This window comes from Simochromis diagramma, unplaced genomic scaffold (assembly GCF_900408965.1).
Source record: "Simochromis diagramma unplaced genomic scaffold, fSimDia1.1 OVJJ01000159.1, whole genome shotgun sequence".
Classification (NCBI taxonomy): domain Eukaryota; kingdom Metazoa; phylum Chordata; class Actinopteri; order Cichliformes; family Cichlidae; genus Simochromis; species Simochromis diagramma.
In genome coordinates, this window is record NW_024387197.1 from 3,812,959 (window position 1) to 3,828,704 (window position 15,746).

The 15,746-nt window shown below is 45.0% G+C and overlaps 1 protein-coding gene and 1 long non-coding RNA gene across 5 annotated transcripts in view; one reads left to right on the plus strand and one right to left on the minus strand.

The window, feature by feature from the left end:
* The first annotated feature begins 471 nt into the window (after positions 1-471).
* On the plus strand, positions 472-12,257 carry LOC120745307. Its single transcript, XR_005698609.1, has 3 exons — positions 472-602; positions 4,262-4,267; positions 12,246-12,257. It is a non-coding gene; the product is annotated as an uncharacterized LOC120745307 (long non-coding RNA).
* The window catches only part of tet3 (tet methylcytosine dioxygenase 3), a 49,911-nt gene continuing 41,545 nt past the window's right edge, over positions 7,381-15,746 (minus strand). For all 4 annotated transcript variants that reach the window (XM_040050040.1, XM_040050043.1, XM_040050041.1 and 1 more), the window contains 5 exons: positions 15,550-15,700; positions 15,268-15,357; positions 14,887-15,024; positions 14,412-14,766; positions 7,381-14,267 (listed from right to left, as the gene is read on the minus strand). In XM_040050040.1, coding sequence (XP_039905974.1) covers positions 12,469-14,267; positions 14,412-14,766; positions 14,887-15,024; positions 15,268-15,357; positions 15,550-15,700 — 2,533 coding nt within the window. In that variant the 3' untranslated portion in view covers positions 7,381-12,468. The remainder of the gene's footprint in view (positions 14,268-14,411; positions 14,767-14,886; positions 15,025-15,267; positions 15,358-15,549; positions 15,701-15,746) is intronic.

Below are 15,746 nucleotides of genomic sequence, written 5' to 3' on the forward strand. Positions count from 1 at the left end.
GCTATAAAGAGAGATATGAACATATTTAGAACTTACTGGAATGAAAATGTCTGGAGCACCAACAGATATTTGGAGGTGGAAGAGAACTGGAGCTCGTCTCACAGCTGCTATCCAGGCTAGACGCCTTCGTTTGGTAACATCGATACATGAGCTGCCTCATGTCGCTTCCAGGTTGGGAAAGAATGGAAAGACAAACCCTTTTCAAGCTTATTCTCTTGCCGGTCGTGCGATCGAACATTGCAGCCGACCACACAGCAAGAACGAACCATGGCTATGCTTTCGCTCCTTTTTCACTTAGACCCCCAAAATCCTTTCCACGCCCACCCCCGTGACATCACGCTCCAAAGCCCTATATTTAGCGAGTTTTCAGACCCCCTTAGCGACTTTTTTTTCTAAAAAGCGACTAGCGACAAATCTGGCAACTTTTTCTGGTATTATTGGAGACTTATTTATGACGACTTTTTGACGTGAAAGCGCGTATCGCTCTTACTCTCAACAAGCAGCGGTGCTGCCGTGGGCACCTCACCCGTGCCAAAGCGTTCACAGGCGGAGGATAGTCCTCCCCCAGCTGCTAACAGGGCAGGAGACGTTCACACCTGTGCGTCCAAACGGCAAACACTGCTTTCAATTGGAACAGTACTTGGTCTCCATATCACAAGTCCAGAAGTAGCATACACAGGCTCCAACCCGTTCTGGGTCACAAAATAAACTTTTAAGATATTTCAGGCGAGAATGTAGCTGTGCAATGCTCAAATATCTACTTAATTTAGCTCTGTTATCCACCAGTGCGTTAGCTGATCGGGAGGTCAAGGCTCGATAGAGCCAACGAGCACAGCTAACTCCTGGCATATCGTTTTCAACCCCCTGCTGTGTTTTGCTACTCAGGTTAAACATGATATATATATATATATATATATATAAAAAACACCCAGCACGCCCCTGCGGGCGGTTTATCCTTCAAGCTCGGGTCCTCTACCAGAGGCCTGGGAGCTTGAGGGTCCTGCGCAGTATCTTAGCTGTTCCCAGGACTGCGCTCTTCTGGACAGAGATCTCCGATGTTGTTCCCGGGATCTGCTGGAGCCACTCGCCTAGCTTGGGAGTCACCGCACCTAGTGCTCCGATTACCACGGGGACCACCGTTACCTTCACCCTCCACATCCTCTCGAGCTCTTCTCTGAGCCCTTGGTATTTCTCCAGCTTCTCGTGTTCCTTCTTCCTGATATTGCTGTCATTCGGAACCGCTACATCGATCACTGCGGCCGTCTTCTTCTGTTTATCTACCACCACTATGTCCGGTTGGTTAGCCACCACCATTTTGTCCGTCTGTATCTGGAAGTCCCACAGGATCTTAGCTCGGTCATTCTCCACCACCCTTGGGGGCATCTCCCATTTTGACCTCGGGACTTCCAGGTTATACTCGGCACAGATGTTCCTGTACACTATGCCGGCCACTTGGTTATGGCATTCCATGTAAGCCTTGCCTGCTAGCATCTTGCACCCTGCTGTTATGTGCTGGATTGTCTCTGGGGCATCTTTACACAGCCTGCACCTGGGGTCTTGCCTGGTGTGATAGACCCCAGCCTCTATGGATCTTGTGCTCAGAGCTTGTTCTTGTGCTGCCATGATTAGTGCCTCTGTGCTGTCTTTCAGTCCAGCTTTGTCCAGCCACTGGTAGGATTTCTGGATATCAGCCACCTCCTCTATCTGCCGGTGGTACATACCGTGCAGGGGCCTGTCCTTCCATGATGGTTCCTCGTCTCCCTCCTCTTTCTTGGGTTTCTGCTGCCTGAGGTATTCACTGAGCACTCGGTCAGTTGGGGCCATCTTCCCAATGTATTCTTGGATGTTCATTGTCTCATCCTGGACTGTGGTGCTGACACTCACCAGTCCCCGGCCCCCTTCCTTCCGCTTAGCGTACAGCCTCAGGGTGCTGGACTTGGGGTGAAACCCTCCGTGCATGGTAAGGAGCTTTCTTGTCTTTATGTCAGTGGCTTCTATCTCCTCCTTTGGCCAGCCTATTACCCCAGCAGGGTACCTGATCACGGGCAGGGCGTACGTGTTGATGGCCCGGATCTTGTTCTTACCATTCAGCTGACTCCTCAGGACTTGCCTGACCCTCTGCAGGTACTTGGTGGTTGCAGCTTTTCTAGCGGCCTCTTCATGGTTCCCATTCGCCTGCGGGATCCCCAAGTACTTGTAACTGTCCTCTATGTCGCCTTCTGGTAGTTCAATCCCCTCAGTTCTGACTACCTTCCCTCTCTTTGTTACCATCCGACTACACTTCTCCAGTCCGAACGACATTCCAATGTCATTGCTGTATAGCCTGGTAGTGTGGATCAGTGAATCGATGTCTCGTTCACTCTTGGCATACAGCTTGATGTCATCCATGTACAGGAGGTGGCTGACAACTGCTCCGTTCCGTAGTCGGTATCCGTAGCCAGTCTTGTTAATGATCTCACTGAGGGGGTTCAGGCCTATGCAGAACAGCAGTGGGGACAGAGCATCTCCTTGGTAGGTCCCGCACTTGATGGTGACTTGTGCTATGGGCTTGGAGTTGGCCTGTAGTGTTGTACGCCACATCCCCATTGAGTTCCTGATGAAGGCTCTTAGGGTCCCATTGATCTTGTACAATTCTAGGCATTCCAGTATCCAGCTGTGGGGCATTGAGTCATAGGCCTTCTTGTAATCAATCCAGGCAGTGCACAGGTTGGTCAGTCTGGTCTTGCAGTCTCGGCTGACTGTTCTGTCTACCAGTAGCTGGTGTTTTGCGCCTCTGGTATTCTTGCCAATTCCTTTCTGTGTCCCGCTCATGTATTGACCCATGTGCCTGTTCATCTTAGCCGATATGATGCCTGACAGGAGCTTCCATGTAGTACTGAGGCAGGTTATTGGTCGGTAGTTGGAGGGGAGCGGTCCCTTCTTGGGGTCCTTGGGGATCAGGACCGTCCGGCCTTCAGTTAGCCATTCCGGGTGTCTCTCGTTAACTAGCAGCTGGTTCATTTGTGCTGCCAGACGCTCGTGGAGTGCAGTCAGCTTCTTCAGCCAGTAGGCGTGAACCATGTCGGGCCCTGGTGCTGTCCAACTCTTCATACTGGAGACCCTTTCTTGGATATCTGCCACTGTGATGGTTACTGGACCCTGTTCAGGGAGGTCAGTTCCTCTCGCACTCAACGATCCTTCTCCTATCGCACTTGGGGCTATGTACCCAATCTCGGGTGGGGGTGATGATATCTCCCCCCTGACCTGGCGTCCTGACTCCTCCTTGCCGTAGCATTTGTGTTGTACCTCATCAATCTCTAGGACTGTGAGAGCAGTCCTTTCTTTCGAATGTTTGGAACACTGAGCTGCTAGTTGTTTCGCCATCATTGTGGATGTTGGGTATCGAAGAATCCATAGGTCCCTCATCCTATTCATGTAGCCCACTTGCGTAGTAGCATTCCAACAACGCCCTGTTTTCGTCTCTTGCCCACCGATGCCCTCTTGTTCCAGTAGCCCACTTTTCATCAGGGTGCCCTGGTTCCTCAACACCTGACGCGGACCTTGTTGATCCAGGCGACGTCCGAGCCGGCATGCCTTCATATTTATCTGTCTCGCTCATGTCTGCGGTAGGCTTGCTTAGCATAGGGGGTCTAGCCTTAGGACCCTTACTGGATACAGACGCCCCAGGCAGGAATCGAACTTGCGATCCTCTGTTCCAAAGGCGTGTAGTCTAACCACTACGCTATCCAGCTGTTAGATTGTGGTGTTAATTTTTAAGTAACATGAGTCCAGCGGCAGCAGCAATGCTAGGCGAACACTAACTAGCTAGCAAGATTATAAACCTGGTGCTAAACTGAGAGAAACCACAAAACCAGTTTGATTAAGAGTAAACATTTACTCACCAAGCCAGTGTATCAGGTAAAGATCCACAGCAATGACAACAATAATCTCTTGAGCTGAAGCTTCTCCAGGTTTGCTCAACATATTCCATAACAAATGCTGGCACCATGAACATGAGGACTGATCGTGCCAGGGAGGAGGACGGTAGTGACGTGGCATTTTCAAACCACATCGTTTCATCCTTCTGCACTGAGAAGCAAAACGCCCAGCTTACTTGGTTTTTCTAAGTTAAGACAACTCAAATAAATTGAGTTGATCAGCGTTTATGCATCAAAAGTACTGGTAACTTACTCAAATTGAGTTCTAATAACAAATTGATTAAAAATTGAGTTCAGCCTACTTAATATTTTTAATTAAACACAATATTAAATATTTACAGCAGGGATGGGTATCGAAACCCGGTTCTTGCACCATTAAACCTAATGTCTGAGTAAAGGAGCAACCAATCACACAACTGGCTCCGCCCTGTCTCTCTTGATTGACAGACAAAGTCATTCTGCTGAAAAGTCGCATTATGAAATAAATAGACAAAACGGGAATTTTGAAATAAAGACTGACTTTGAAAAAAGGGCATTTTGGAATAAAAACGGCTGGAAATAAATAAAATGCCTCAGCAATAATCTCTGTTATTGAGAAAAATAATGACCATGAAATAATATTTCACAATAATAAGTAAATTTATATAGCAGAATGCAATATATTTCACAATAATGAGCTTTTTTTTTTTTCAAAATGTCTTCCATTATTTCACAATATCATTCTCACATTACATATCTGTGTCTTATTTATTCAATTGTTATTTATTTCATCATGACCTATTTATTTATTTAATTTTGAACACTTTGGAGTTCCATACAGGGCAACTTGCAATACTTGCAAAGTAGATATTCCATTTAAGGGAGGAAAAACTACGAATATGAAAAAGCATTTGCTCACAAAACACGCGACGACCTTAAATGAATGTCATGTTTTTAATTCCGCTCCGGACTCGTGAATCTCAACCGAGCAGCAGCGGTAACGTTTGCACGTCCTCTCCCGTTATTGCGGCAGGTAAATAATCAACTAACAGTGCATATTATGTTAGCGCGATCTGCCTTATTACAAAACCTGCCATTACTGTGCATTTAGGTGACCGTGATGAGACAGACAGACAGAGTCTGGCTCAGATGCTGGCAGTTCTCGCTGCAGTCTACCGGTAGCGTCTCCTTTCAGGCCAGGATAGACGAATGTCACCGAGCAGTAAGTTTGTGGTCAAAGGCTTGCACCCATTTGCCGCAGCAGATGCCCCCGATTTACAGTAAGTGAATCAGAATCAGAATCAGAATACTTTATTAATCCCTGGGGGAAATTATTTGTGTTTAATTGTAGGCAGGGACATTACTGGATATTCTTGTGTAATTGCTACAGAATAATTTATGTTATACTTTGTTATTGCTACAGGAGAATATTTATTTTATTATTTTACATTTACATTTTTTTTCGTGGGAACCCTGTGACCCATTGAAGAGCCGTAGGCTGGATTTCTTAAGATCTCACTGTTGGGTTTGTAAGGCAATGTTACTGCTAAATTTCTATCTGGTTTAAAGAGAAGATATAAAACAAAGTTCTAAGCTAATCGACCTTAGTGTTCTCCTTTTTAAAAAATAAGAATCGATAAAGAATTATATTGTTAAACAGAATCGAAAATGAAATCGGAATCGTGAAAATCTTTTCAATACCCATCCCTACCAATCAGCCTCCACTCCGTGTACTTTAAATCTCATCACTCCCATTTTCCCCTGAAGACACTGAAATGGATGGGTGGATGGATGGACAGCATAATTGTTTATATGAAATTTGCAGTGTTTTTTGGTATTAGTGTAATATTGCAGCTAGATTGTCTATCTTGAGATCTGTTCTATAGCAAATGCAAGAAAAAATGTTTTAAGAAAGCAAATAAGTTGGTATTCTAAAGAATATGATTGTTTTCTTGCAGGATGCCAGGAGGTGGTGTGGTCACCTGCAGGTTCAAGGTCATTGTATTCCGAACCCAGATCCACTGGGTTGTGACAAAGGAAAGTTGCAACAATGCTAAAGACTTTCTTCAGGCCATTGCGTTTGGATTAAGACAGTAATGCCAGGACTGGAAGCAAACCATCCTTAAAATAAACAACATTTCAAGCTTCTGTGTTTGAATGCAAAACAAATGTGTTGTTTGAGCTAAAGACCCCACTTGTGGCTCAACGACAAATTAATTTGTGGCAGGGAGGTGTGGTCATTGGCTCCACTGCAGAGGAGGGGTGGTGCATCGGGCTTGAGGGGCAGTGTCAGAGAGGCTGAGGTCCAGGTGGAGGGAATTAGCCTGATGAACTCTGCCCTGCCATTATAATCCAATGGCATTGCATGTGGGTACTGATAAAACTCTGGAGCGAATAATGGCCTGATTTTATTGGTCTTGCATCTGAGCGGATGTGCGCCGACGGTGCGTGTACTGCCTGGATTGTCAGCTGGTTTACCAGCCAGCCATCCCAAAAGTACCTTTTCATGAGAACATTTGCTCCAGGCACAGGAACATCAACAGTGCCTGCACAACAGAGGGGCTAGACTCAAGCAATTTTCACCAGCATACAAAGTGCTTCCAGCCCAAAGTGACTCACCAAGTTGCAAGGGCCAAATTCCACAATTCCCGCCTCCCTCCATTGTGATAACCATCTCACACAGGCCCAGAGAGCGGCTGTTGCTGCAGGGTTTTGCAGACGTGTTCTCCCCCCTGCCCGGCTGTACGACTCTCATAGGGCACCATTAGAAAAAAATTACAGCCTTGAAAAAATCATGTAAACCTTTCAATTCATTGGTCTGAAGTTATAGAGGCGTTAATGCACAAAAGGAGACCAGACATACCAATATAAGCTGAAAAAAGCTGCCTTGGACCCCTCAAAAGCAGGACTACTCTCACCCCCACAAAGACATTTTTTGAGAACCTAGCCAATATGTTTTTATTGAATTGAAAGAAAATGGTTACCACTTTCTCTCTTAACCCTTGTCCACTCTATGATGCCCTCACATTTTTTCCCCAGCTGCACTTTCAATGGCTGAAAGACTAGAACACACTGAATATTTACAGTTTTCTCTTTTTAGATCCATGATCTATGGAGTGCTTAGATCCATGAGCACTCTGGTCAACTTTGTTGTTTTAAAGTGCTATATAAATAAAGTTGAATTGGATTGGAGTGGATGAGATGAGCCTTCACTGAGCAGGCTGATCAAAGCAGAGGCCAGGACTCAGTGATCCTCGCTGCACTTGGAAACAGAATCAAATACAACTTGACCAAGAAATGAAGTCACTAAGAAGAACACGTGTTTCACTTCAATTTTATTATTTATCGCGCAACATAAAACAATATTGTGGGTTGGTTTTTTATTCTTTTTTTCTTTTTTAACCACATACACTATGTATTCACATAATACACCATACAGCTACAAAGAGAGAGAGAGACTGAACAAAAACACTTTTTTTTCCTTTTTTTTTTACATACTGCATCCTTGACATGAAAAATAAAGAACCAAGAACAATCCTCAAACTTAACGGAATGTAGCTGCCAGTTGTGTTGGTTCACTTTCTTTTTCTTTCTTTTCCTTTTATTTAATTTTATGGGTCAGGGTCCAAGTCTCTATCCCAAATTTCAAGTGTTCGTTAAATTAGGACTGTGGGCCATACACAGTTAGATGCAAATCTATGTGTGTTTATCTATGTGTGTCAAAAACTATACAAAATTTAGAAGAAAGAGAGGGAGTGAGTAAAGGAAGTGCATCACTTGGGAGAGGAACAGGGAGGCAGTACGCAATTTTTTTTTTTTTTGTGTCGTTCAAATATCTTAGCATTCAGTTAACATGAACATGTACAACATACTCAAAAGATCATTTGAATAGCCTCTGGTACTTGCACAGTACCAAATGTAAAACCCAGCTAACAGTCTTCATATAATATGATTCTATATCTCGTCCTATTTTAAATGAATTCAAGTACAGTATGGAATGAAGATTAATAGAGAATGTAATCAACAGTTTGAGTGCACCACCTGCCCTCAAAAAGAGATGTAAATTTGTAGCGTTGTAACAAAAGACTTTTCATAAAGTCAGCACCAGGGCAGCTTCCCTTCCTGTGAAACTGCTTTAATCAAAAGTATAGTTCTCTTGACATTCGAAGAGCTCAGAAAAATATTTGTGGTAATTATTTATCCCTCGCTTTTTTTTCCTTTTTTGTATTTTTTTTAACACAGTGAATTTTTAAGGTATAGCATCATAGCACCGACTGAACCGACTCACCCCCCAGGATCTCAGTACTTGTCTGCTTGGGAGGTGGTGCCTCTCATGAGAACCATCCACCAAAGTTATGAAGCATTTAGAAATGTACAAAGTCACCAAGATATCATATGCACCATATCCTCAGCACCCTTTTGTTGTTTCGGTAATTGTTTGTGTTGTGTGTGTGTGTGTGTGTGTGTGACTAATATATGGGCAAGTCTTAAGCTCAATAAGTAAAATGGGTCTTGTTACTGCACTATCAAACTACTGTTAGACATGGCGTGGGTCACCTAATTATCATGGCAAATGAAAGATCTGCAGTCTTCCGCGGGGGAGCTGTGATTTTTCTGCCACGTGCATACTTGGCTATTACAAAAGCTGGAGCGAATAATAATGATGACACATCTAAGCAAGCAGGGCGGTGGTAACACAACTGACAAAGACTGCTGGGCAGTAACTCATTAAAGCATCGCCCAATGTTTCACCTCAGACTGGCTCCGTGGCAGTCAGTATAGTTATAGGGGGGTGTTTGATAGTAAATAATAGTTCATCATTGAAAAACTTCCCATTCTCTCTCCTGTTGACACTCAGAAGAAAAACTCTGTACTGTTCTAACGTCTGTATGATAAATATGAAGCCGCAGCTATCAGACAGCTGAGATCAGCATAAAGACCGGGCACACAGGAAGCAACATAGGTGACAAAATCTGCCCACCAGCAGCTTTAAAGCTCACTCTGTTTTCTCTGTTTCCTTTTTGTTATTTTTTTTTCTTTTCAGAGGACTTTGTACCAGACTGTTTCCAGGCTGGAAGCAGTGATTCTTTTTTATGAAATATCTGCTGGTGGTCTTGTTAGCCTGGGATGTAACCCCCTGTAAAACCAATGTGACAATGGTGTTGACAAACCTTACTTAACGTGTGTTAAAGAGGTTTAAAGTGCCGGCAGTTCGATTTTAGTTAGGCTAGCTGTTTCCCCATGTTTTCAGCCAATATGCTAAGCTAAGCTAATCAGCTGCTTAAGTCAAGCTAGTAAACTAGCCAAGAGGTAACTCTTATCACGCTCGTGGGAATGTGGGAATCACATTATTCAGATTTTGGCGTTTGTTTGGTTTTTTTTTTTTTTTTTTTTTTTAAATACGATGCTGTCAAGAATCTGTCACAGAGTTTGAGAATGTCAACAAAATTGAAAATAACAACAACTGAAAGCTGTCAAGCTAAAACTCTAAATTCATACATTAGCACAACTGCAACACAGGGGATCTCTTATTTTCGCTTTACTGTTGCCAGTGAGTCAGCTGAGTGTGGTTTCATGTTACAGAATTGGGCTGACTAAATCGTTTTCAGAAATTTCTGGGGCTCTGTCAGTCGCATGCCGACAGGGGGTACAGTATTAGGAAAGCAAAAACAGCAGAGTGACTAAGCACAGATTTGCACACAACACATTGGGGCCAAGTGTTGTTTACTGATGTTCAGGGCTGTCAGAGACTTCAAAAATACCCCCATGTCATTCGTGGTTTTGTTACTTTCCTCACAAGTTAAATAATCTTACCTAAATAGTTTGATATTTACATTTTTTATCTCTCTCTTGAGGAAATTTAAAAAAAAAGAAGCTTCAAGTTGTCAATAATCGGCTCTTTCTGTGTCATTAAAATCAAGATTAAAAGTGCTTTTATAAATCTTTTCTTCTTTATGTACAATTTGTATTAGCTATATAAAAAATGATGAAAAAAAACAATAACATCAAAGACAATCATTATCATTATCACCATGTAGTAATAAATAAGAGTAAAAAAAAAAAAAGCAGGTTAAAATGAGTGTGGAGATCTAGAGCACACAAAGGGACATGCATGATTCTCTGCCCTCAGTAGCAAGTCGTGATTGTGACCAGTGTCTCTACAGCGTGAGGTAGAGAGCTGGAGAAAATCGGGAGAGGTAACAGGGTCTTTCACAGATGACCAGGGCCTTGGCCCAAACGACCGCCCAGCAGCTGGGAGTCGGCTTGCATCAGCAGTCTCTCATTTTCATTTCTGACACATGTTGCAGGTGAACCATGTGACCACAAAGGAAAATAAAAACGAGCGATTTACAGGACTCTCACCAGGCTATCAAATAGTCTCTCTCTTTGGCTCTTTTCAGACACACACGCACACAAAGTGAGAGATTCATCGATCTGTTGCGCTCACGTTCGGCGCCAAACCCTGGAAGCTACAGAAATTTTCTACGGTTTCCCTTTTATCTCTCAGTACTATTTTCTCTGTGAAAAGCACTGCTAAATGGGTTACCAAGAAATGCAGTGAATGACTGTGCTTTCTCTGCCCTGTACAGTGTACTTTTCTTTTTGTTTGAGACAAAAATCACTACATGCCACAACAAACTGCAAAAAATAAAATAAAATAAAAACTCCTCTAAAGGAAACCAGTTTTTGAGCCCAATGTGGAGCTGAACCACACGGTGGCCATTTTGATTGGCTGGCTCTGCGGTGACAAGGTGCCTGCGGAAGGACACGCCTCGCTCTGCTCAAAGATGACAGCACCATGCAGAGAAAGGAGTGGGCCCTTCACAGTAAATCAAGTGTAATAGGAGAGCACCAGAGTGTGTGTGTGAGCACCAAAAGCACTGCTGTCCCAACACTGTTTCCTGCTGCTCTAACCCACGATGGGTTTCCGGTTCACATCTGTGGCACATTTGTAATGTCAGCTTTGCCTTCAGCTGTTTTATCAAGTCCAATCTATGGTCAGCGAGCAGGGTGGAGAGCCCCCTCTAGTGGCCATGGATGGTTAAAGCAACAATGAGACAAGGCTGCCATCTAAATGAATCCCAAGTGCTTATAGGTTTGTTTGTACACACCACTTTGAAACAGCAGTCGACGCTGCCCTCTAGAGTTTACACTGGGAAGTGCTCACTCCTACTTGAATGTTATAGGAAGATAAAAGAGTGCCACCTGTGGGAATAGCAGATCTGGGTTAAATGGCTTACACAAGTAGTATCGCTTGTTTTGGCCTCTGTGGAGCACCGGGTGTGAGAACTTCAGTTCTCCGCACAGAGCACAGGAAAGCTTCTGTGAGATAACTCGTTAGGACTTTTCCCTAGCACGACACAAGTTCTGCACCTTTGTGTTAAAAGCAGTAAATCCCAGTGTTCTGGTATCCCACCTGGGCCGAAACACAAACTTTTTAGTTGCAAATACTACTTGAGCCAAATTTGAGTTAGAGCACCTAAATACAGCATCGAGTGCCATGAAGAGTTGCGGAATGGAAATCGATCAGAGCAGGAAGCTGAGCACCAGTCAGAAGCTAGAAGGGAGAGTAGGAGGAGCGCATCATCTCATCATCACGACAAGGCAAGCTGCAAAGGTTTCTCGCAGTAATGGTTAAGAGTTATTCTGAGCCCGGGGACTATTTTCTTCCTTCAGCATGACACTTGAAACCAATCGCTGCACTTTTTCTAGGTGCCTGGAGCAAAAGGGCTTTGGTGATTTCCCTCCTTACTCTTATCTTTTGTAATATTTGTGTAGATGGTTGTTTGCTATAATGAAAAAACATACTGTCAGTGGCGTATTTGACAGTGGTGATGCTGGTACTGATTCATTAAAAATCAAAGCTTTTGATCAGGATCTTCATAATGGTGATTATTGTGATTATTCTTTAAAAAGGCCCAGAAATGGCTTTATAAACTAAAAGAAATGATTGTGGTTACTATGTTATTGATTTTTCTGCCGTATCAGGGAGATAATGGCTCCTCCTCATCTAAGTACAGCTTTAAGATTGATAAGAACAAAGTCAAATGGGGGGGAAGGATGCATGTTTTCCAAACATGGAAAAAGCAAGTGTCCAAGTCTGTCAAACTCAGACTGATTGATTTAACAAAAATATAAAAACAAAACAAAACAGGTCACCTTATTAATAATAACATTAATGAAAAGAGCAATAATTAAAAAAAAACAAGTCTTCATCATAATAATACCTGTAATAACAACATTGACAGTAACAATCATAATAATATTGATAATAATAGCAATAATTAGAATCATTAAAATTCTATAAACAAGAAAAAGCAATGGAGTTCCTCTCCGGGGAAAAGAGAGGAAGAGCACCACAGGCAGTGTGTCTGAAGCCCAAACCACTGCCTGACATGAGGTAAAAAACAATAAAAATGTCCCCCTCCTCCAAGTGGACTGTAGAGGGAGGCAGGATGGAGGGATGCCAGACTGCGGGACGGCTGAGAGACATTGATTCTGCTCAGTGCTCTCTCTCCAGCCCTCCACTGCACCACTCTGTAGCTATCAGTCACTCTGTGTCTATGTGTCCTCACACAAAGTGGCTGTAGGGCCCCGTGACGACGGTGGAGGCATAGGGAGACACAGTAACCGTAGAGGTGGTGTAGAACGAGGGGGATAACCGCGTCACCGGCCCCTCCTTCTTGTCTTTAGATTGTCCAGGTCCTGGACTAGCGCCTGCCGCCGTAGCGCCCCACTTGCGTTTCTTCCCGAGTGTCTTGATATCCTCCTGGGAGAGGCCAAGGAGAGCTGCTTCCTGCTGCCTCTGCAGTGCTCGCTCTGCCAGCAGCTTCATTTTGGCCTCCCAAAGAGCCAGGCCATGCATGGGCTGGTTGAGGTTCTTGTGCTGGTAGAAGACCAGGGAGATGCGGGAGGGGTGGGAGCGGTCAGGCTTTTTGAGTGGAGTGGTAGCATGTAGTTCCCGACGAGCACATTCGATTAGGATGGAGCCGTGGGCTGGTGCCACTGCTACCCCGCCGATGTAAGGGTCCAGGAAGTTGTGCTCACTATCAGACCAGACCTCATCCTCGTCCTCTTCGCAATTCTTGGTGCTCTCGGCGTCGCTCTCTGCTCGGCTGGGCGTGTAGCAGGCCTGATCTGATTGCTGCAGGGCATCGGGGAAGAGGCGACCCTCTGGAGCAGGGGAAGGGGTGTTACTTGCCACAGAACCTCCAAAAGACTTCCAGGCCTTTTCCTGGGGCCCAACCGGAGTGGAACACCGACTTTCTCCAGTCTTGGACCAGATCTTGTCGGGATAGGCCCCTGCAAGATTGCTGTGCTTCATACCAGGGCTATAAGGCCCCATGCCCCATGTTTGTGGCTGTGGGCTAGCAACGGGGCTCGCCCAGTGCCTGGGGGTGCCTGGATGTGGGGTACTTGGCCGTGGTGTAAGTGGGCCTGCGTGAGAGACACCGGGCTGTGGGGTTACTGGGTGAGGGGTGCTTGGGCGTGGAGTGCCAGGGCGTGGGGAAGATTGATGTATGTTACCTTGGACCACTGTGCCTAGCTGAGGGGATGGAGATGGAGAGGGAGGTACCTGGAGTGACGGTGATGGGGCAGGGGAAGCCCTCATAGTGTTTAAGCCAAGGAAGGATGACCACTGCTGCGGGTAAGGAGAGGCCTGCCGCTGCTGGAGATGCTGGTGAAACTGCTGCTGTTTCTCTGATGAGGCCTCAGAACTTTGTTTATGCTTCTGATGGGCATCCCAAGTGGTGGGAATAAAACTTCCATTAAGCTTGTGCCCAGGCCAGGTCACAGGTTGCGAGGGGCTTCTTGATGTGTTGGCTCCAACCTGGTTCGGAAGCGTGCCTTCATAGACTGGCACATCCATAGGCTCCTGTTTGATGACCGGCGTGCCTCTGTTGGAGGACTCAGAGGAGGCAGAGGAAGGACGGGATTGGCTATAAACTGGGGCCTGGGTGTAAGTCGTGTGATTTGGTTGGTTGGTTTGCTCTGCTTGGCTGGAGCAGGAAAGGGCCACCCTGGACTGAAAGTTTTGAATGTCAGGCTTCTGATCTACCTGGACAGCTTTACAGCCAGCTCTGGGCGAAGAGCCATTTCGACCCTCATAGGTCCTCAGTACAGGGGGGAAAAGTGTATTGGGTGAGCACCTGTAGTAGGCATAATCCATTGGGGGCAAACTGGTGTGGAAACCATTTACTGTATCAGGTGCAGAGGGCTGGCCAGTTGTGGGGAGGCCTCCCCTTGCATAGAAGACGGGGTTTGTATACATGGGATTTACTGGGTCTACTGCTTGCACAGAATATCCATCTATCGATCCGTTTAAGGGTTCCTTTTTGATGTTGGGCTTCACCTCTTGTTTTATAATTGCTGTTTGTTTGACACAAAAGAAAAGTAAGGAAAATGGGTTACAAACAAGTCAAAATCTTAAAGTATTTCAGCTTTTACAATCCGGTGATAACAGGTAAACACAAAGGACATTTTAAGTTACTTAGATCTAAAACAGTAACTAACCTTTATTGCCTTGGGGTTGAGGGGAACTGCTAATGCAGACCTCGGCTTTGATCCCTGTCTTCTCTGGCGTCTCTCCTGCTTGCTGGATGAGTTTATTTTTCTTCTTCTCTGAGGCAGCCTTCTTTGCCTCTAGTCGGCGCTGTCGGCATGACTTGGCAGGTTCGGGCAACTTGCGCACCTCACGGCGGAAAGCGTTAAGCACCTGGATAGCCCCTGTGTCCATCTTGCGGTTCTGGGCCTCCTCGCTGCCAAACTCATCTGTCGGGGATAACGTGTAAAGAGGCAACACGTGGAGCTGCTCGTCCTCTGGGACTTCTCCCACTGTTCGGTTGTCCTCCTTTGTCAAAGTACACACCTGGCAGAGCGTGGCACAGAGTGTGTGATAAAACAGCCGCACTTTTTATGTAGCATTTTCAGCTCATTAACAATGTAGCCATTATTCAGTGCAAAAAAGAGAAAGGTTTAATGATCTTACCACTGTGCATCCATTGTACAGGTTGTGCTGGTCCTTATGAGCGTGAGCACAAAAGTCCATGCAAGCAGTGATTCCAGAGAATGGACGGCCTTCCTTCAAGCCCAGCCTGCATTCAGGAGCTTTGGACTCTGTCTGGCACTGAAGTAAAGGACAGAGATAGCATTAAACCAGCTATAGGAAGGGACTCATTTCTGCATTCTTAAAATACACAGAAACACAACACTTAAGATTGCTTCCTTTCTCAAAGCCAAGTCCTCACAGGTGTACTAAATCATAAGGTAATAATGCGTGCGAGTTGGTTTTGCGTCTTTAGAAACATCTCCTGCTGAGATCTTCTTTCCTATGTTGGTTTGCTAATAGACATGTGCCTGTACAACACACCTGGTTACTGTAGGCTTGTGGTGCTAGTTGCTTGTACACAGGAGCCACCTCAGTTGCCAGATGCTGGAAGTTATCCCTGAGTTTTTCCTCCTGATGATGAAAACATGAATAACAGGTCAGACAAAACTATAAAGTGGTATCTTAAAATTTACAGATACTATTCTGAAAAGAACAAGAAGAGAAAAGAATTTTGAAATAAAAAAAATAATATTAATCTTCTCATTTGCATACATATGTACTCATACAATGCTTGTAAAAAGGCAGCTCTCGCGTGATGAGTACCTCTTCAGGGTGTTCTCCCTGTAACCTGAACTTTCGCGGCATTTTGCTTCGTGCGTACTTGCAGCCGTTAAAGTACATACTCCATGAGCAACCAAAAGAGAAGGAAGCACCACAAGTTTCAGGATCCTTGCCTTGACAGGCACAAGTACGGCTGTAGGGGGAGACAGAGAGCACACTGAGCTTCATTCATAGAAGAC